Raw genomic sequence first — 23,328 nt, 5'->3', positions numbered from 1 at the left:
TTAGGATGTTCTTAATCTCTACTTCCTCGTCCAGCTCCTTAAACAGGTCAGCCTGATATGCCGGAGGCCTCACCTGCCGCCGTGAACGCTTTGCCCACCAAAGCCGCAAAGGTCAGAAGTGGCTTGCTAGGCAACACCAGAGCCTTAAGGGATGATGCAGCACCCGGGGAAGAGATAGCATGCAAGTATCTCTTCAACTCGGGAAATTGTCCTGAACCACACTCATTTAATCCCACTAAATTAGAGTAGAAGGTGACATTGCGGCTGAAGAGGCAGGCAAGAAAGGCTCGAGTTCCTGAAGGGGAATCTGTATTGCAGTGGTTACTATGTCTCAATATACATTTTTTTAAAAACTGATCCAGTGTGTAGGTTCTCTTTTTTTCCTCAATAATGAATTGCCCAAAACAGAGTCCTGTCCTTAAGCTCATTCAAAGCTTTTGGAATTTTCCATAGAAGACTTTATATAATTGTTCTTGTTCTACATGAGGTTGATGAAACAATGCCACAACAAGTGCATACTGGTAAAAAAAAAAAAAAAAAAAAAAAGGTGTGTGCCTTTTTTGACCAGGCAGTGTATTTATTTAAACACTTTTAAATTGCTTTTTTAAATATATAAATTAGGTATTTCTTTGTCTTAAAGTAACAGCCACTCTTTTTTTTTTACCAGCCTTTAGATTATGAGAAAAAGAGTCGCTTTGTGTTTGCCATAGAGGCCATCAATTCTTTTGTGGACACGCGTTTCCTAAGCATCAGTGAATTTCGGGACAGGACAATGCTCAAAATTCTGGTGATGGATGTAGATGAGCCACCTGTTTTTTCTGCACCTTTCTATGAATGGAAGGTTCTAGAGGATGCAGCTGTTGGTACATTGGTTGGCACAGTGTATGCCAGAGATGCAGATGCTACCAATAACCCTATCAGGTAAACCAAACGTGGATTTATTTATTTTGATTTTGCACATGATTGGGGTCTTTCTTTAATAGATGTATTAATGTTTTATCAATCAGTATTTTTAATTGTGCAGATATTTAACAAAAAGGGTCTCTCTTTAGGTGGGTATGTGTTGTTTAATTTGTATGAATAGTGGCTGAAATGTGGGATCTAGTTACCCATTACATAAGTCAATATTTACTGAAAAGTTTTTAAAATGTGGCGAAAATAGTAGATTAGTTTTCTAAAATACTAATAAGTTTAAATGGGTGAAGCTAAATGTTAAAAATGGCAGTTTAACAGTTTAACTATATCACAAGTATACATTAATATATAAAACATATATTAGGTAAAGTATTGTAACAATGCCCATGTGCTCAAAGCAAGCTCCATGAAGATAAGTTTTACATGGAGTGGAAGATGATTGGCCTGCTATAGAGCTCTGACTTAATTAAAACAATTGTTTTATATATATATATATATATATATATATATATATATATATATATACAATATACAATCTTCTTCTTCTTCTTCTTCTTCTTCTTTTTTCGGCTTCTCCCATTAGGGGTCGCCACAGTGGATCAGCCGTCTTCATACCCCTCTGTCTTCTACATCTGCCTCTTTCAAACCAGCTACCTGCATTCCTCTTTTCCTCCTTCCTGGTATCTCCATCCTCAGCATCCTTCTACCAATATACCCCATGTCCCTCCTCTGCACATGTCCAAACCATCTCAATCTCGCCTAGCTCACCGTGTCTCCAAATCGTTCTACATGCACTGTCCCTCTAATAAACTCATTTTTAATCCTGTCCATCCTCGTCACTCCCAATGAAAACCTCAACATCTTCAGTTCTGCTACCTCCAGCTCCACCTCCTGTCTTTTACTCAATGCCACTGTCTCTAAACCATACAACATCACAGGTCTCACCACAGTCCTATAAACTTGCCCTCTTGCACATACCCTTCTATCACAGATCACTCCTGCCACTCTTCTCCACCCACTCCACCCTGCCTGCATGCTTTTCTTCACTTCTCTAACACACTCTCCATTACTTTGCACTGTTGACCCCAGGTACCTGAACTCCTCCACCTTCTCCACCTCTTCTCCCTGCAACCACACCACTCCACTGCCCTCCCTCTCATTCATACACATGTACTCTGTCTTACTCCTACTGACTTTCATTCCTTATCCCTCCAGTGCATACCTCTACCTGTCTAGGCTCTTCTCAACCTGCTCCCTACTCTCACCACAAATAACAATATCATCCGCAAACATCATAGTCCATGAAGACTCCTGTCTGACCTCGTCTGTTAACCTGTCCATCACCACTGCAAACAGGAAAGGACTCAGAGCTGATTCTTGATGCAGTCCAACCTCCACCCTGAACAAGTCTGTCGTTCCCACTGCACACTTCACTACTGTTACACTGTCCTCATACATCTCCTAGACCACCCTCACATACTTCTCTGACACACCTGACGTCATCATACAGTACCATAACTCCTTTCTTGGCAGCCTGTTGTATGCTTTCTCTAAAACCACAAACACACAATGCAACTCTTCTGACCTTCTCTATACTTCTGAATCAACATTCTCAAAGCAAATACTACGTCTGTGGTGCTCTTCCTCGGCATAAAACCATACTGTTGCTCACAGATGGTCACCTCTTTTCTCAGCTCACTGACTTCCACTACTCTTTCCCATAACTTCATGGTGTGACTGATCAACTTATTTCCCCTGTAGTTACTGCAGTTCTGCACATCTCACAACCTTGTTCTTAAAGATCGGTACCAGCAAACTCCTTCTCCATTCGTCAGGCATCCTCTCACTTTCCAAAATACTGTTAAACAATCTTGTTAAAAACTCCACTGCCATCTCACCTAAACATCTCCATACTTCTACCGGTATGTCATCTGGTCCACACGACTTTCCACTCTTCATCCTCTTAATTGCTGCTCTCACTTCCTCCTTACTAATCCTATCCACTTCCTGCTTCACCAAATCCACACTATCCAACCTTCTCTCTCTCTCAATTTCCTCGTTCATCAGCTGCTCAAAATACTCCCTCCATCTTCTCAACACTCTCCTCACTAGTCAACACATTTCCAATCCAAAAAGTTGCCCAATCATCCAGCACCTATTCACCACCACCAAACCTCTGTCTGACCTCTTCCCTGAACCTCAAACTACAGTCTCCACCTTCAGTTTCTACCATCTTATTCTTCTTTCAATCTTCACTCTCCTTCTTTTCTTCTTCACCTCCAAAACCATCCTACAGACCACAATCCGATGCTGTTTAGCTACACAGTCCACTGCCAACACCTTACAGTCTCCAATCTCTTTCAGGTTGCATCTCCTACATAGAACATAGTCCACCTGTGTGCACTTTCCTCCACTCTTATACATCAACCTATGACCCTCCTTCTTCTTAAAATAAGTGTTCACCAGTGCCATTTCCATTCTTTTAGCAAAATCTACCACCATCTGCCCTTCCACATTCCTCTCCTTAAAGCCATTCCTACCCATCACCTCCTCATCACCTCTGTTCCCTTCACCTACATGTCCATTGAAATCCGCCCCAATCACCAATCTTTCATTCCTGGGTACACCTTCTACCACTTCATCTAACTCACTCCAGAATTTTTCATTCTCCTCCATCTCACAACCCATTCGTCTTCCTCCTCTCCTTCTCCTCCTTCGGCCAACAGTAGCCTAATTTCCACTGGTACCCTGTTGGCTAACGATACCTGTGGCGATCATTGGTGACCCAGGGCTCCGGTATGAATTTCTCTTATGTGATCCGCATATTTTCATTATAATAATTTGGCACATTTTTTATGCTGGATGCCCTTCCTAACGCAACACTCCCCATTTACCCGGGCCCGGCACTAAGAATGCACAATGGCTTGTGCAACCGTAATGGCTGGGTTATATACAATATACAATAATATTATATATATATATATATATATATATATATATATATATATATATATATATATATATATTAGGGCTGTCAATATATTAAAATATTCAAATATATAATCGCATCTTAATAAAAAAAAAAAATTATCCTTAATTAATACTCTACTAAATGTAATACTCTAATCAACATAAAGCACGGAAACAAAATACTCTTGCAAATGTTTCCACGTGGACGGTTTTAATTGCTGTATGTGTCTGGCTGTTTTTTTGTCTGGGGAATAGGGAAGGATCCAAGTCTCTGATCCATTACCACAGTAGATGGCAGTAATGCTCTACTAAAGTATGCAAACTAACAATAAAGTGGAGAAAGAAAAGAAGAGGTGCTTGATTTGAGACTTGGTGTATCAGTAATAAAATTTTTAAATGATTAAAAATATTTTTTGCTGGATTTTAGTTTTTATATCTGTGTAAAGAAAGCACGTTGTGAATAACTGTTTTGCCTTGAAGGTTTTATTTCTTCTTCTTTTATTTATTTATTAATTTATTTATTATGTCAAACAGAAATGCACTGCTTTAATCATGCGTTAATTAATTAATTAATGCACCTAAAATGTACTTGTGTTAAGGCATTATATATATTAGGGCTGTAAAAATGCATTAACGCTAATTAATTTTATTAATGCACATTAGTGCACATTAGTGCACATTTTTGTTTGACCTTTTTTTATAAACTGGGCAAAGGAACAGCCAAACTTTGCTGCTAAGGTAAGGTTGTGGTAAAACATGGCTAGACTGAGCATAGCAACAAGACACAAGGTAATTCTACTGCATCAGCAAGGTCTTTTCCAGACAAAGATTTCAAAGCTTACTTGGTTTTCCAGATGTGCTGTTCAGGCTATTTTGAAGAAGAAAAAATACATGGGCAATATTAAAGACCATGGATGCAGTGGTCGGCCTAAGATTTCTAATCAAATTTAGAAACCTTTTATTTTGTTTATTGATCAAAATAAATCATTAACACCTATTTTTTAAAGCATTCTTACATTACAGCAGATTTTTCTCAAAAACCTTCAATTCTTGCTTTGATCAGAAAAATACAACAATATTTTCCAAAATTGACTATGCCCTTTTTGACACCTAGCTCTGCTACACAAAGCTACTGGCCCAGATGATATCCCAGGCCAGTTTAGCATGCAAGGAACAGCTAGCCATGGATCTCACAGTTAAATTCAAACTGTAATTAGCCCAAGCAAGTATTCCCCCACTACTTTTAAAAAGCAACTATTTAACAGTAGCAAAGCACTAATACATTTACAATGCATTACAAACATTTAAGTCTTTGAAAACTGTTATGTGTTATGTAAATAGATGTACAAGTTTTTGTACTAAATCGCTATACTGAAATTTAAATACATTTGAAATTTTTGTCTACATCATTACTCACACATTTACTTGTTTTCTGTCTCTTTGTTAAAGAATTATGAACATTGCACCATTTCCACATACAATCTAGATATCGTCTCTAGGTTACGTATGTAACCCTAGTTCCCTTGCCTCGCGTTGTCCATGCTCTAAACCTCATATGAAATCCAGCCAATATGCAAGTCGTGACGTGATCAGCAAGTGACGTCACATAAACCAGGAAGCTACAAAATGGCTGCATGGTGGTAGCGACACCGGCTTCTGCACAGAGAGAAGGTATGTGCCGCAGGGATGCAGGAAGTGTGGCACGGGGATGCAGTGTCTCGTTCCCTCGGGGAACTAGGGTTACATACGTAACCTAGAGACGTTCCCCATTCGGGAACTTCGAGCGGTGTTGCAACGCTTTGGGAATGAGGTGTCCAATCACGCCACACTGACTACACCCTGCCTAGTGTGTGAGTGCCTCAACACCCGCACGTAGGACAGAGGAGCCTGAAGTGGCTCTGAGGTCAAGATCGTAAAATCTGACAACGTTTAGCGGGGTGGACAAGCCCACAGCGTCACAGATGTCTTGGAGTGAGACTCCGGCAGACCAGGCCGTACTCCAGGTGGAGTGAGCCTAGACCCCGAGCGGAGCTGGGAGACCAGAGCTCCCGATGATAAAACGGCATCCAATACCCACCTGCTGGGAGTCTGCTTGTTGGCACGGAATCCCTTCCTGTTAGGGCCATAGTGGACAAACAGCTGCTACAACTTCCTCCACGGACTTGTCCTGTGGAGATAGGTGTCCAGTGTTCGCTCCAGGCGAGCCAAGGCCACGGACAGAGCCTGCAGATCCCTGATCCTCTTCAGGGAGGAAATCAGCATGAGGAAAGCGGTCTTTACCGACAGGTACCTAAGGGCCACCTCGGCCAGGGGCTGGAAGGGGGGCTTGGACAGAGTTGCCAACACAACGGCCAAGTCCCAGACAGGCACTCTGAATCGTGTCCCGCGCCTCAGCCTTCGGGCGGCGCATAGGAAATGTGTCAACAGAGGGTGCCTACCCAGCGACTGCTTTGCAGGCAGGGTAACATAAGCTGTGATAGCGGACACGTAAACCTTCAGGGTTAAAAGGGTCAACCCTGTGGCAAACCATTCCTTTAAAAACTCCAAAACTGAACCAACCGGGCAGTTAACTGGGTCCAACCCATGGTACTCACAGCACGTCGTAAATAGCCGCCACGTTGCGGCGTACGACCTACTCATGGAGGGAGCTTTGGAATGGAGGACGGTCTTCACTACCTCAGCAAAGAGACACAAATTGTGCCCCCTCAGGGGCCACAGCCACAGCCTCCACAACTCTGGGAGAAATCTCCCAAGGAGAGCCCTCAAGGACGTACACCAGGTCCGTAAACCATGGTCTGCCCAGCCATCTAGATGCTACCAGGAGGAGACGGGCTCCTTTCCAGCCAACTCTCTCCATAACTCCCAAGAGCAGGTGGAAGGCGTACAGACATAGCCTCGGCCCTAACCGGGCTGGAAGAGAGAGAAACAACCAGAGGGGCGAGATCTCATGAGTCGCAAACAGATCCACCTGGGCTCTGTAAAACCTCTGCCATATCTGCTCCACCACCTCGGGGTGGAGTCTCCATTCCCCAGGCCTCGGCCCTTGTCTCGAGAGGGCGTCTGCTCTCGAATTTAACCGTCCCAGGATATAAACAGCTCTCAGCGAGAGGAGGTTCCCCTGAAGGAACTCTTGCGCCAGCTTGTATAAGGGGCAAGACCGGAGACCCCCCTGCTGGTTGATATAAGAGACCACCACTATGGTCCATGTGGACCAACACATGGCGGACCCTCAGGTCTAGGAGAAAGTGCTTTAGACCCAGAAACACAGCCATTATCTCAAGGCAGTTTATGTGCCATGAGAGGTGCGGCCCATTCCACAGACCCTGGGCGGAGTGGCCAAGGATCACTGCGCAGCCATTTTGTAGCTTCCTGGTTTATGCAACGTCGCCTGTCGATGGTTCAGAGCTTTGACAACGCGACGCAGCTCAAAGTTCCCGAACGGTGAACAAACAGGTTAGCCAGAACACAATATTAAACCTGTGAAGATGACCAAAAACCTCTACAGGGCAGGGGTGCTGTTATCACATTTAGGAATTTAAATAAAACATTGAATCAAACATATATTGCCGTACCAATTGCGATCCAGACTTCTGGAGTTTTATAGATAATATAACTAACTTCTACCAGAGTGATAGAAAGGCCAAAGTATAGACTTTAAGGACATACTCAATTAAACAGAATTTAAGGGCTCATGCTGGAGAGGTAGTGTCATTGTTTGGACTTGCATGACTATTTTTTAAATAGGCTCAATAAATTTTACTCAGGGTGGTAGCATCTGAATGAATTCAGAAGTCTACAAAAACATTCTGACTGCCAATTTAAAGGAAAATAGAAAACACAACAAAGCAGTTAAATAAGGTGCGGGAAATTTAACATTTGTACTGTGCATTGTTAAGTGATCATGAACACAGCCAGAAAGCATCTTCAAAGAAATATATAGATTGGAAATATATATTTAAATTAATCAAATTATCAATCAAGTTGATCTATAATGAGCAAGCCAGAGTTGACATTTGCAATGGAAAACATCCTGAGATTATATAAGGAAGAAACCTTGAGAGAAACCAGGCTCAACCCATTCTCGTTTGGTTAATACCTGATAGTGTAATTATAAATAAATATCTTTGGTAACTGTGTAATATGGCCATACATTATGGTTGTGCTGCCAGAAAATAAATGTATTAAGAAGCCTAGTTTGTTAAAGTTTACTGATATACATAACAATTGTGCCACGAGCAAAACATGCTAATTGTACAATTAACCAATGTAGTGAAACTATTGAACATATTAACTGCTATCTTCATGAATTCTAAATGGTATCATCCACAGTAATGTCATGTACCTTTTAGTCTGCTCATGGGGGACCAATCAACATTTCACTTTCTAAAGGGGAGACTGAAACAAACAACTGGAAATAATTGTGGTACAAGCCTGGAAAAGCATAAAAAATTAAGAATGCAATAATTTGGAAAGGTCAATTAGTCACTGGCTTGAAGCAATTTTTGCCAACAATTAATATGCCAAATATGAACCAAATACTACATTTTCCTATATGCCATGTTCTACGTTGTTTAATACATACTGTACAGGATCAGGATCATGTGGATCAGGACATGATGGCTGCTAAAGACTGATGCAATTGAAGATAATTATTTTTTGGGGTAAAAATAAACAAAACAAAAAAAGAAACACAAAGAAACAAAACACTAGTTTACATTAAACAAAAAAAACCCATCACCTAAACATTGACAATCGTTAAAGGACAAAAGGAACACAGAAGGCAGAACTTAAGTAGTGACACTAATTAGGTAGAACACAAAAAGATATGGGTGATATGTGTAGAATGTGAATTGGAACATGTGGGTGCAGTGGCTGAGGTCAATCCTGACAGCAGCTAAAATTCTGATCTATCATTTAATTTGTATCATTTAATGATCATTTTTATGTCTTCAGGGCATGAAAAAGAGACTTGACAGAGGGGACTGTAAAGTCTTGATGTTAAAAGTAGTGTTTTTTCCTGTCAGGTTTTCTCTATCCAATAACAGTAAGTTAAAGAATGTCTTTAAGATTGATACCAACAATGGAACAGTGGTCCTGATCAAACCTTTGGACCGAGAGACTGCAGCATGGCAAAATCTTACTGTTATTGCTAAAGAAACAAGTGAGTGTACGCAATTTCTGTTTTTTTTTTTTTTTGAGAAAATATTTAGCAGAATGCTAAATGTATTGTCTTATAGCATTTACATTGCAGTTGTTTTCTTTTTAGGATTTCAAGTGGTATATGTTTCTTTTATATAGCACTATTAAAAAATAAAATGTTTTATTGAACAAATTAAAATGCACTCAACTGCAATGACAATTTATTTTATATGTATTTATGCATTTTAGATTAGATTCATTAGATTAGATTCGCCTTTATTGTCATTAAACATGTATAAATACAAGGCAACGAAATGCAGTTTAGGTCTAACCACTTAAAAGTACATAAGTACACTTCAACTATGAGAGACAAAATGAGAAAAAAACAAAATCCTGAAAATCACATTGTCTGATTTTTAAAGAATTTATTTGCAAATTATGGTGGAAAATAAGTATTTAGTCACCTACAAAAAAGCAAGATTTCTGGCTCTTACAGACCTGTAACTTCTTTAAGAGGCTCTTCTGTCCTCCACTTGTTACCTGTATTAATGGCACCTGTTTACTCTTTATTAGTAAGCAACTCTTTATTAGTATAAAAGACACCTGTCCTCAACCTCAAACATTCAAACTCCACTATGCCAAGACCAAAGAGCTGTCAAAGGACACCAGAAACAAAATTGTAGACCTACACCAGGCTGGAAAGACTGAATCTGCAATAGGTAAGCAGCTTGGTGTGAAGAAATCAACTGTGGGAGCAATTATTAGAAAATGGAAGACATCAGACAAGACCACTGATAATCTCCCTCGATCTGGGGCTCCATGTAAGATGAACAAAAATCCCAGAACCACACGGGGGAACTATTGAATGACCTGCAGAGAGCTGGGAACAAAGTAACAAAGGCTACCATCGGTAACACACTACACCACCAGGGACTCAAATACTGCAGTGCCAGACGTGTCCCCCTGCTTAGGACAGTACAAGTCCTGGCCCATCTGAAGTTTGCTAGAGAGCATTTGGATGATCCAGAAGAGGATTGGGAGAATGTCATATGGTCAGATTAAACCAAAATAGAACTTTTTGGTAACAACTCAACTCAACGTGTTTGGAGGAGAAGTAATGCTGAGTTGCATTCAAAGAACACCATACCTATTGTGAAGCAAGGGGGTGGAAACATCATGCTTTGGGGCTGTTTTTCTGCAAAGGGACCAGGACGACTGATTCGTGTAAAGGAAAGAATGAATGGGGCCATATATCGTGCGATTTTGAGTGAAAACCTCCTTCCATCAGCAAGGGCATTGGAGATTAAACGTGGCTGGGTCTTTCAGCATGACAATGATCCCAAACACACTGCCCGGGCAACGAAGGAGTGGCTTCGTAAGAACCATTTCAAGGTCCTGGAGTGGCCTAGCCAGTCTCCAGATCTCAACCCCATAGAAAATCTTTGGAGGGAGTTGAAAATCTGTGTTTCCCAGCGACAGCCCCAAAACATCACTGCTCTAGAGGAGATCTGCATGGAGGAATGGGCCAAACTACCAGCAACAGTGTGTAAAAACCTTGTGGAGACTTACAGAAAACGTTTGATCTGTCATTGCCAACAAAGGGTATATAACAAAGTGTTGAGATTAACTTTTGTTATTGACCAAATACTTATTTTCTACCATAATTTGTAAATAAAGTCTACAATGTGATTTTCTGGATTTTTTTTTCTCATTTTGTCTCTCATAGTTGAAGTGTACCTATGATGAAAATTACAGGCCTCTCTTGTCTTTTTAAGGGGGAGAACTTTCACAATTGGTGGCTGACTAAATACTTTTTTGCACCACTGTATATGTACTATGAACATATACAGACGGCTATTACTATAAACTGAAATTCACAGAAGGATATGTGCTATAGACAAAATATATTGTTATTACTATAAACAGAAATCAGGTGGATATATACAATGGTAAGTTAGGCAATGGTGAGCAGCAATGCAAAAAATAGCAAGTTTGCAAATAAGCATAGATTTTGTGTAAACAGTCCATTAGTGCAATAACGAAGTGTGAGGTGATAAATGAGCAAATGTACAAATGAGCATATGTTTTTGTGTAGACAGTCCATTAGCGCAATTAGGGGCAGAGTTCAATAAAGAGACAGCTCTAGGAAAAAAGCTGTTCTTTAGTCGGCTGGTCCTGGTCCGGAGGCAACTGTAACGCCTGCCGAAGGGCAGAAGAGAAAACAGTCTAGGGGCGGGATGAGAGGAGTCTTGAAGAATGCTGCGAGCTCGAAGCAGATAGCGATTCTACTGGATGTCCTCCATGGCTGGAAGTGGAGTCCCTGTGATGCGCTGGGCGGTTTTCACCACCTGCTGCAATGCTCTGCGCTCTGCAACAGAGCAGCTCCCATACCAGACTGTGACACATTTGGTCAGGATGCTTTCTATTGTGCAGCAGTAGAAGTTCACCAGGATATCCGAGGAAAGCTGATTTTTCCTTAGTGTCCTCAGGAAAAAGAGGCGCTGGTGAGCCTTCTTGATCAGACTGGAGGTGTTGGTAGTCCAGGACAGGTACGCCGAGATGTGGATCCCCAGAAACTTGAAACTGGAGACGCGCTCAACAGCCATCCCATTGATGTGGGTGATGTCATGTGTGCCTCTTGTCTCTTTCCTGAAGTCCACAATGAGCTTCTTTGTCTTGGAGGTGTTAAGGAGCAAGTTATTGTCATTGCACTATGTGGCTATGTACTGGATCTCCTAACTGTAGGCAGTCTCATCATTGTTGGTGATGAGACCGATCACGGTAGTGTCATCTGCAAACTTGATGTTGGAGTTAGATAAATTCACAGTCCTGCAGTCGGCGGTGAAGAGGGAGTAGAGGAAGGGGCTCAGCATGCAGCCTTGTGGTACACAAGTGTTGAGTGTGATGTTGTTGGAGCAGATGGAGCCTGATTGAACCTGCTGGGGTCTGTTGGTCAGAAAGTCCATTATCCAGTTGCAAGATAGGGTGTTAATGCCCAGATCTACAAGTTTGGCTATTACACAGATAATGTGGTGATTAAAAGTGAATATGTTCTTTATAAGTAAGTTTGTCCCTGATTAGCAAGCCGGTGGCGACTGTGGCAAGGAAAAACTCTCCGAGATGGTATAAGGAAGAAACCTTGAGAGGAACCAGATTCAAGTGGGAACCCATCCTCACCTGGGTTGCACCGAATGTCTATTTATAGCAGATATACAATGTTGCGGGGTACAGTCATGGTGATCAGAAGCGAAAAGTAGTCCTGAGTCATTGTAGCAGACTGTTGACATTAACTACAGTCCAATCCATTCTCAAAGCGCCCGTTCTTACTCTGGAATTTCATGGAACCACCCAAGGCGTTGATGAGAAACCGTCCCAAGCTGCACAAAGTGGCCTCCAGTCAAAGAAAACAATATCCAGAGGCAGGCCTGGACGAAGTGGGAAGATCCACGGAGGGGAGAGGGGCAAGAACAGTGGTCACTAGAAGCTCAGGAGCATGTTTAACTCGACCAAAAGAGAGATAAAGAGAGAGAGAGAAGAGGGGTGACAGGAAGAGAAGGATATAGATTATTATGCGTCTTTATTGTTGTATGAAAGTTAATATCACTGTGCAGTTTGTACTCCGGCAAGACTCGCTATGGCAGCATAACTAAAAGGGAAAACCAGAAGGTAACACCAACAGTGTGAGAGGACGACAGCATACAAATATCCCAGTTCACCAAACACTCTATATCCATGTTCCCTCCAGATCTGCGCCTTTACCTAAGAGAAAAATCTACTGATAAAAGGCTTGACTACATAGATATGTTTTCAACCTCGACTTGAACACTGAGACTGTGTCTGAGTCCTGAACACTGATTGGAAGGTTGTTCCATAACAGTAGTCTAATCTAAATGTAACAAAAACATTAACTAATTTTTCTGCATCCTGTAACGACCCCAGTGAGCTGCTCAGCACATGCCCTTAATACACGTCCAGGGATGTTGTCTGGTCCATCGGCTTTGTGTGCGCTGATCCGGCTCAGTGCATTGCAGACATCTGTGGAGAAGAGTGTGATTGGAGGGTGGTCAGCCAAGGGTTTGAGCCTGGTGGCAGTTCTTCTGTTGTCTCTCTCAAAGCAGGCATAGAAGTCATTAAGCTCTTTCACGAAGAGGACATCAGTGGCAGCGGGGGTGGAGTGGGAGGATTTGTATTCACTGATGGCCTGGATGCCTTGCCACATGCATCGAGTGTCAGAGTTGGAAAAATGCTCCTCTGTCTTTCGCTTGTAGCAGTGCTTGGCCTCTTTGATGTGCTGTAGGCCTGTGCGTCGCCTGTTTTGAAGGCAGTCATCTGTTCCTTGGTATTTGATGATCTGTTTCTGAGTAGTAACACTGTCTATGGTGGTATTGATGTAATCCAGTACAAAGGAGGTGTAGCAATCGATGTCCGTGTCACTGGTGGCCTGAGAATCAAATGTACTCCAGTCTGTGTGTAGAAACCTTTCCTTGAGTTTGAAATCTGCTTCTGCAGGCCACATCTTGAGGGTTCATATTTGGGGGTGAGGAACAGAAAGGTGATATGACTGTCCCAGTTGGGGGAGGGGGGCCACAACGTAAGCTCCAGCCATGTTTGTGTATACATGGTCTAAGGTTTTGTTCACTCTGGTGTGACAGGAAACATGCTGGTGAAATTTGGGGAGCACTGCCTTTAAGTTTGAGTGATTAAAATCTCCCGCAACAATAAACGCAGCTTCAGGATGAACAGTCTGTTCCATTTTGTCCTCCATTTTGTTCACCAGTGAACGAACAGTGGTGAGGAAGACGCTGGGTAAAGAGAGCCGGTGTGATGTTAGCTTAGCTTTCACTCCACCACGCTTCCCCCGCATTTGTTTATGATTTGTTAATGATAAAGGTTGAATGCTTCATAGTTTAGTGGTCAGGCAGTGTACCTTTTAAGTCTGATTCACTTTTGACTGCACTTTTTGACCACTACCTCCTATCCCATAAACCCCATGATACATATTTTTGGGGTTTAAAACATAATTAATTAATTATACTTTTATTTCTATCTATCTATCTATCTATCTATCTATCTATCTATCTATCTATCTATCTATCTATCTATCTATCTATCTATCTATCTATCTATCTATCTAGGTAAAAATCAGCTGTCCTCAGTTTCTGTGGTCATCAAAGTACTAGATGTCAATGACAACATACCCACTCTGTCTAAAGAATACAAGCCCTATGTGTGTGAGGGCACACAGGCAGGGAAAGTATGCATACATACAGACAAACTAATGTTCTCTAAGTATTAAGCTTTAAATGTCTTACAGTAAAACCCCCCGTTGGACGAGCATAATTCATTCTTGAAAATTGCTCGTAGGTCCATTTGCTCGTACGTTCAAACTAATTTTCCCCATAGGAATGAATTTAAAAGTGATTTAATCCATTCCGAGACCTAATTCGATCGCTTATTTCTGCACTTAAAAAGTTTTTGTAGTCTATTTTTACAAACACTTACCCATGTGGTAGTGGTTGATTGCGAGAGTGAGACGCGCACCACTCTTGTATCCTTTATGGTTTCAATGGTAATTCTATTTACTTTTGTTTTCACAGCATTATCAATTATTTTCTTGGGAGACATTTTTCAAGATTTGTAGTTAAATAAAAATATAACACTAAAAAAGGTACATTTTTGCTGCACTGAACAACGAGAGCGACCAAGCGATACGTCATCAACTAAGCAACTGATGCTGCCCTCGGCCGAAAACGGGGAACTGGCAGTGTGGGTTTGCTCGTGCCTTCGAAATTTGCTCGTGAAATAGAGTAAAATTTTGCGAGCAAAGTCGCTCGTATCTCCGTTTGCTCGTACTATTAGTTGCTCGTACAACAGGGTTTTACAGTATTAATTTTTTAGATAGGATTTAAACATGTTTACCTACAGTATATGCACCATTTTCATGTATTTTTACTGCTGCCTCTTTGGGTGTTTGTTTTTATACTTGCCAACTCAGAACAGGCTTTTTTCTTTCTCTATAATCAATTATGTACTAATTGGTTGTACCTTCTACCTATGCATTGACATCAACAAGAAGAACACACGAAATTAACTTTAAATATATACAAATATATTACAATATATTTACTGTATACTGTATATTTACTAGCATGATTAATTATAATGAACAGGAGTGTTTGTTTACTAAGCTTTAGGCACTAATATGCTTAATCCTCAACCGGCATCTTTCAGTTTACTCAACTATGTAAGTAAAGTTTGGTGCTGCTATTTAGGGTTAATTTCACTTGATATCTTGGTCTGTTTGGATAAAACCAGATACATCTTTAAGCATCTTATTATATTATCCTTAAGAGACAGTTCAAAGTTTATCAAATACAGACATGATGATAATAAACAGATTATTCAAAGTTATTTTTTTTAATAAAGGTCATCCAGGTTATAAGTGCTGTGGATGCTGACGATCCCACAGAAGGTCATCATTTTTATTTTTCCATGGTCCCTGATAAAACCATTAACCCCAACTTTACCATCAGGGACAACCAAGGTGCAGTAAATGACAGAGTTACAAAATACAGCTCATATACATATTAAGTAATATTAAACTAAAAATACATTTTGTTTTGTTACTATAAAATTTTTGTTACAAAATAGCTAAGCTTAGAATCTGAACAGAAGCATAACATGAGACATATTATGAATGAAGTCTACATATATATTGTACATCAGCCAGTTCTTCGTAAATTAATCTTCTTTTTTTTCTTTTACAGACAACACAGCAGGAATTTTGACCCGTCGTAGCACGTTTACACGTCGTGATCAAATACTATATCATCTCCCTGTAGTAATAACAGACAGTGGCTCTCCTGCTCTATCCAGCACTATCACCTTTACCATAAGTGTGTGTGTATGCCATTCTAGAGTGCACTGTCCATCTAGCGGAATTGAAACATTAACCCTATCTTTGGGTGTCAACATGCAGGCCCTTCTAGGCCTTTCTATATGCCTCATTACCATAATAGGTATGATATTCAGTATGAACTGCAATATGAGCTAAATATGACTAAAAACAAAATGTTTGTATAATTATTTTTCTTAGAATAATACAGAATTAGACACTAACAATCAAATAAATGAAACACAGAATGCTCTTTTGACAGAGAGCCTGTGACTGTAAAGTCTAAATCAGCTCTGCTTCAAATCAAGTAGGCAAGTATGGTCCGTCTGACAAGCTTATCCTAGATTACCAGTGTGAACTCAACACACATTTAATAATAATAACAATTAAAAAAAACAAATAAATACATAAATAAAATAATAATAATAATAATAATAATAATAATAATAATAATAATAGTTGACAGATGGATGGACTTGACCAGGTGAATAGCAGGGATGGTCACTATATTTTTGTTGAGCACTTGGCTTATAGGCACAGGTAGTCTGTTCCAGCCTCTGATGTGTGTTTTCCTAGACCCACCAAGTCTACTGAAAGCAGTCATTTATGTCTGCTAAGGCATAAGGGGTTTACATTCTGTTAGCTTGGGGATGGTATCCTGAGGTCAAGGTCTCTGTCACTCCTAGTTTCTCACTCCTTTCTTCAATTTCTTCACTCCTAATTTACTTCTGAGGTGAACTGGGGCCCTGGTCATTGAGTATCTCTACTGGGATTCGAAAAGATACTAAAACAAATAACAGATAAGAAGCTTTGCTGTGGCCAAGGTAGAGGGGATGCTGGGGAGTTGTATCACAGTGCAATATATTGGAGAAGCAATCTACTATTACCATAGCAGTGTTCTCCAGGAAATCAGGCAGATCAGTGTAAAAGCCAATGGCTAAGAGGTATAGGCAGTAGGAGGAGCTTGCCTCCAAGTGTTCGAGGCACTTTTTTTTAACATGTGGAGCAGCACATATGGCTCAGTGCACCTCCTCAAACATGTGCTTGTCACAAAAACATTTCCTGCAGAAGGCAGTGGGTGTGCAAGGTGCCCAGTTGGCCTGTGCAACTGTGATATGGGCCCAGTTGATGAGCCGTGTTTATAATGAACAATGGAAGAATAAGTTCAGAAACTTGGTAGTGTGGATGTATAGTTGTCTAGTTTCTTGTGATCATAAAAAAGACTCAACAAAGCACAAATTAATCCCCAGTCAAAATTTGTGAAACCTGGGATCCTCTGTATGTCTTTAATGATTCAAGGTGTGAGGCCACACTTCCAGCCAGGTGTGAATGGTTCATGGTGATTCCATCCAGACTAATTATGTACCCCTGAAAAGAGATTGTGCACATCTCTCCATTTAAGTACATCTCATTTTAAAGGAAACATTGAAGGACCAAGTAGATATGGTGAACATGGTCTTTGATTGATGGGGTCTACTTTAGAATATAACTGATGACATATTTTCATATTTCATTTATTAGGCATTGGAAAACTGAGCAGATTCCAGAGAGCCCATATGACATATATCTGTAATTGTAGTGTTGTGAAGTGATGCTAAAAGCTTTCTTCTATTCATTACCACATGATGTGATTCTCCATAAGACAAACTCTGCTGCTGTTGCAGTGGAGGACCGGATCTAACCTTGTTTAGACCATTTCCTGAATGTACTCTACTCTTGCATGGCTTTTTATTAGGCCTGTAAAAGGGTAAACCAAGCTGTAAGTGGGCATGGTCCCAACAAGTATCTTAAGTGTGCAATAAGAGGAAAATTGTGGTGGCTGCTGGCTTCTGTTTTACTAGATATCTTTTTCAGGTCTTGGTACTCATGCTTTCTCTAATAGTTGGTAAAATACAGACAGAATGCATTTCACACCTAGGCCTTCAATGTTGTTCTACCCGAATCAAACCACCTCTTAATACCATCATCATGTAGTCACAGCTATAGAAAAAATCAATATTATACAGAAATGCAGTATAACAGAGTGCTGCATCACAGAGCGGTATCTCATGCATTGAGAATGAATAGCATTACTAAAGCAAGAAACCCAATTAACATAACACACTTTTTAAGAAAAGCTGGATATCATCAAGAAAGGTTAGTTAAAACAATCTTGAACTTGGTTTTATAATCTTTTGTGGATTTGAAATTAAGACAAATTGTGTGTTTTTGTGCAAATTCTACATGAAAAAAAATGCCAAAGTATAAACATGTTCTGAATTGTTTTGGCTGACCTTTCTTGATGATGTCCAGCTTCTCTTGAAAAGTTCACCTTGTAAGTGTTCTTGTAAGACTATCTGAAACCAAATCAAATTCCGCCATTATTGAATCAAAAAGCTTGTAACTTGTAAATTTTGCTTCAGATGTGGTTTGTGAAGTCTGACCAGAGTACTGTCTGACCAAAAGATGTAAAAATCTAGATTGGATGACCTCAGAGTCAGAAACTCACTGATAAGCAGTAGCTTCCACCCGCATGGATTTTATGCTAAAAGAGCCCGCAGTGCTGATTCTGAAGGGCATATGGCAGATACCATTGACACCAGCAACATGGGATGTGACTGCTGGAATTTGATTGGAAACTCTAACCTAAACTTATACTCGGGTGAAAAGCTTTAGAGAAACACTCTGAAAGGAAAAAAATAGATTATTGGGAAAATGTTTATACATATTAGCCTGATAGGTCACACCCCCACTTTTAGGACTTACAGCTGAAAATGACCTGCCTTAATTTAAATTGTAAAAGTTCCTGGTAAAAGTGTGCTTCATACACAATTTAGGTATTTTTGAAAAAAATATATCTCAATATAAAAACCATAAGTACATGAAATCAGTCCTGGATCAATCCAGAAAAGTTGAAATCCACATATTTCATGAGTTTAAAATATTTTAAATTTAATGATGATATCCTGCAAAATTAGATTCATATAAGCGTTTATCTTGGCCTTATCTCTCTCTCCCTGCTTGAAAACCACACCTGCAAAAAAAAAAGATTAAAACTAGGGCTGTCAAAATTAACACGTTAATAATGCCTTAACACAAATAAATTTTAAACAGCACAAATTTTATTAACACACACACATATATACAGTGGAACCCGGTTATGTGGATGTCCTAAGGGGTTGCCAAACAGCATTGAGATAAGATAAGATAAGATAAGATAAGATAAGATAAACCTTTATTCGTCCCACAGTGGGGAAATTTCTATGTTACAGCAGCAAGACAAAGAAATAAAAATAGATGCAAATATATATATAAAAAAAAAAAAAAAAAAAAAAAGATAACCGATGATCGAGATAAACGAAAATCAATATGGCGGCAATATATTAACGTGCTTGAAATTTCTTTATGTACATGATGTGCGTTAATAAATGAGAATGTGCATGCACATGTTTTTGGAGGTTGTTTTACACAACAGCGTTGCCGCGATTTGTTTGATGAAGGCATGCTATAAAAATGTACATACAGTACATGTTTGTTAACTGTCAGGAATCCAGAAAGCCGAAGGGGGCGTGGCCGGTGCTTTTTCGGCCGCTTTCTCTGAAGCTTCAATCGCGCACATATGGTGCTCGTTTAGCACTCATCACCAGCTCCCATTTAAACTTCCACACTCTCACTGTCCGTTATTGTTGGTATATGTTGGTTAACGGCGGTCGTTGTTATCGCTCATGCGTATCCCGGTAGGTGCCTTCCCACCGGCACTCTCTCAACAGCTGCGCTTTTCTTTCCAAAGCGCATCACGGATTCCCCCGATCCTGCTGTTGTTAATTCTATCCTTTTGCTGCCGCGCCGTGCTCCTACCAAGCGCGTCTTTCGCCGCTCGTTCATCGCATAACATTTAAGAACAAAAGGCATATGTGCACTAACTAACAGCAGAGATTCACCAGTATACAATACAACACCTGTAGCATCTGTAAGGCTTGATTTTTCCGCCACTTTCGCAAGTTCTTCTGCGGCTGTACAGTGCCGATCAAAAAAACTGACTTAAATGGCAAATTTTTTCACCCTAGTGCTCGAGATATTAGGGTTTGGCGACATAAAACCGACAAAACCGATAAAAAAGTGCTTAGACAAAGCGAGAATTAGGCGGTTCCACTTCAAAAAACGTCGACTTAATAGGGTTGTCGAGTTAACCGAGGTCGAGATAAGTGGGTTCCACTGTATATATATATATATATATATATATATATATATATATATATATATATATATATATATACACAGTGAGGAAAATAAGTATTTGAACACCCTGCTATTTTGCAAGTTCTCCCACTTAGAAATCATGGAGGGGTCTGAAATTGTCATCGTAGGTGCATGTCCACTGTGAGAGACATAATATAAAAAAAATAAATATCCAGAAATCACAATATATGATTTTTAAACTATTTCTTTTTATGATACAGCTGCAAATAATCAGCTAGAATTCTGACCCTCAAAGACCTGTTAGTCTGCCTTTAAAATGTCCACCTCCACTACATTTATTATTCTAAATTAGATGCACCTGTTTGAGGTCGTTAGCTGCATAAAGACACCTGTCCACCCCATACAATCAGTAAGAACCCAACTACTAACATGGCCAAGACCAAAGAGCTGTCCAAAGTTTTACACCTCCACAAGACTGGAAAGGGCTACGGGGAAATTGCCAAGCAGCTTGGTGAAAAAATGTCCACTGTTGGAGCAATCATTAAAAAATGGAAGAAGCTAAACATGACTGTCAATCTCCCTCGGACTGGGGTTCCATGCAAGATCTCACCTCGTGGGGTCTCAATGATCCTAAAGAAGGTGAGAAATCAGCCCAGAACTTCACAGGAGGAGCTGGTCAATGACCTGAAAAGAGCTGGGACCACCGTTTCCAAGGTTACTGTTGGTAATACACTAAGACGTCATGGTTTGAAATCATGCATGGCACGGAAGGTTCCCCTGCTTAAACCAGCACATGTCCAGGCACGTCTTAAGTTTGCCAATGACCATTTGGATGATCCAGAGGAGTCATGGGAGAAAGTCATGTGGTCAGATGAGACCAAAATAAAACTTTTGGGTCATAATTCCAAAAGTTGGATTCTTACTGATTGTATGGGGTGGACAGGTGTCTTTATGCAGCTAACGACCTCAAACAGGTGCATCTAATTTAGGATAATAAATGTAGTGGAGGTGGACATTTTAAAGGCAGACAGGTCTTTGAGGGTCAGAATTCTAGCTGATAGACAGATGTTCAAATACTTATTTGCAGCTGTATCATACAAATAAATAGTTTAAAAAGCATATATTGTGATTTCTGGATTTTGTTTTTTAGATTATGTTTCTCACAGTGGACATACACCTACGATGACAATTTCAGACCCCTCCATGATTTCTAAGTGGGAGAACTTGCAAAATATATATATATATATATGGCAATACCTACTTAAGAACATCACAATATTACTATAATACATAGTCATTATTAACAAGTCTATTCTTTGTCATGGCCATTTGCTATACATTTTGTTAATGTTGCAATAATGTGTACATTTGTAAAGTGATAATGTGATGCATTTTATTTCTTGAAAAAATAGCATTGATTAGATAATAAGTTAACAGAACATCAAAGTTGTCGACTTAACATCTCTTTCTTCAAATTGCAGCGCTTTCTTTACTAATGGTAGCTGTGTGGAGACACAAGACAGTACAACAGCAGAAACTTGACATCCAAGGACATGACACAGAAGAGTACTCAGAGAAAATTTCATATTGTGGTGAGATTGAAGGTATTCCAAATGCAGTCAGTGCTGGACAGTTAGTCCCACTGAGACCACACCCACACCACTGTAAGCACACTTTCCATAGAGAGGAAACAGTAGCAGATGTACGTTTGTCTCTATGCCACTTGCACCTTATTGGTCCAGAGGATGAAGTCTTCCACCAATTTATGATGGACCGGTTGGCTGAGGCTGACCAAGACCCCTATGTCCCTCCTTTTGACTGCTTACACACCTATGCCGTTGAGGGTACTGGATCACTTGCAGGCTCCCTTAGCTCACTGGAATCCTCAAACTTTGACCCTTGTTTTAATCTACCCCATGACTTTGGCCCAGGGGTTTTAAGACTGTCTTGCTGGCAAGGTCCAAGTAATTGTGAGACTTCATTCTGAACTGCGGAGAAATAAAGCTAAACTCTATAAGCAATGACAGAAATCTAGTGAGCTCACACAGCTCAATGAAATCTTTAAGTTTTGATTCCTGTAATTCTGGAAACTTTTTAGTTTGAATCCAGAGATGAGATTTTATGCTTAATGAATGCATACATTTCTTTAATTAAGACATTTGTTGTTGAGTTTTTCCTGAAAGTTTAGAAGGTGAAGATAAATACAGAGAAACACATATGTATTCTTTTGCTTTTCATAATTTCAATTTATTCAGACTGAAGATTTAGGTGTAACCAGTACAGATAACAAAGACAAGGATTTATTAGGATTGCTTTTCTTTCTAGGCCAGATATGTTTTATATAAGCTATATTGTGTGATAAGTAATTTTTTTTTAATAATATATACTTTTGTTTAACAAACAAGTCATTATTCAGTTTTTCCTGCTTGTTCAACCCTCTCCTCTCTTAGCACTCTATTCCACAGACCTTTTTGAAAAACATAACGCTATTCTCCCGTTTTCCAAATTTAGTGGGCTCTTAAATTCCTGAATACAATATTGAACCATTAAACATTTAAAAAGCTAAAATAATTTTCAAGCATAATGAAATAAATTACATTTCTCTCAATGTTTGATTTATTGCAATTTTGTGTAATTGATTCAAGTATTCATGTGCCTTTGTGTTTTATTATTGTGTGTATATATACCCTATTGTTTCAGCTAATTATCTTCCATCTGCCTGTTTCTGACTACTCTTTTGCATAACAGTTAGGATTTGTATGCTTGGTACAATAAACGCTCTTACCTGCACTTGCATCCGTTCCTGCAATTGTGCATGCATTCAGCACACAAATACATGACAGAGTCCAATATTAAAACAAAAGTAAATACATTAGTAATTACTAAAGTATAATATATCAAAGAAAATATTAAATATTTATATTTTTCCTATTTTACTCATGCAATATTTCAATAGGTACATATCTAGAGTATTAAAATGGCTTTAAAGAGGGGGCACATTTAAAATAACATTGCTAGATTATTCTGCATAGTCATATATAAGAATAATCTAGCAATGTTATTTTAAATGTGCCCCCTCTTTAAAGCCATTTTAATACTCTAGATATGTACCTCTAAATATATTGCATATTCCAGGGATGTTCAATGTCTGTAAACAGCATTTGTGTTGCAGAAACCTTCTTATAATAGTGTTGTCAGTTGCACTAACTTCATTATGAAAATATACATGG

At 39.7% G+C, this 23,328-nt stretch overlaps 1 protein-coding gene across 3 annotated transcripts in view; it reads left to right on the top strand.

Moving 5' to 3' along the window:
- Positions 1-22,888, top strand: part of cdh19 (cadherin 19, type 2) — a 55,344-nt gene extending 32,456 nt beyond the window's left edge. For 2 of the 3 annotated variants that reach the window (XM_046877700.1, XM_046877702.1), the window contains 6 exons: positions 668-921; positions 8,910-9,046; positions 14,160-14,278; positions 15,451-15,568; positions 15,792-16,043; positions 21,580-22,888. In XM_046877700.1, coding sequence (XP_046733656.1) covers positions 668-921; positions 8,910-9,046; positions 14,160-14,278; positions 15,451-15,568; positions 15,792-16,043; positions 21,580-22,085 — 1,386 coding nt within the window. In that variant the 3' untranslated portion in view covers positions 22,086-22,888. The remainder of the gene's footprint in view (positions 1-667; positions 922-8,909; positions 9,047-14,159; positions 14,279-15,450; positions 15,569-15,791; positions 16,044-21,579) is intronic. The other variant, XM_046877701.1, reaches the window with a different exon arrangement.
- The last annotated feature ends 440 nt before the right edge of the window (positions 22,889-23,328 follow it).

Source organism: Silurus meridionalis, chromosome 21 (assembly GCF_014805685.1).
Source record: "Silurus meridionalis isolate SWU-2019-XX chromosome 21, ASM1480568v1, whole genome shotgun sequence".
Lineage (NCBI taxonomy): Eukaryota > Metazoa > Chordata > Actinopteri > Siluriformes > Siluridae > Silurus > Silurus meridionalis.
Note: the sequence above shows the minus strand (reverse complement) of the source record. Positions and strands in the feature narration are given on the sequence as shown.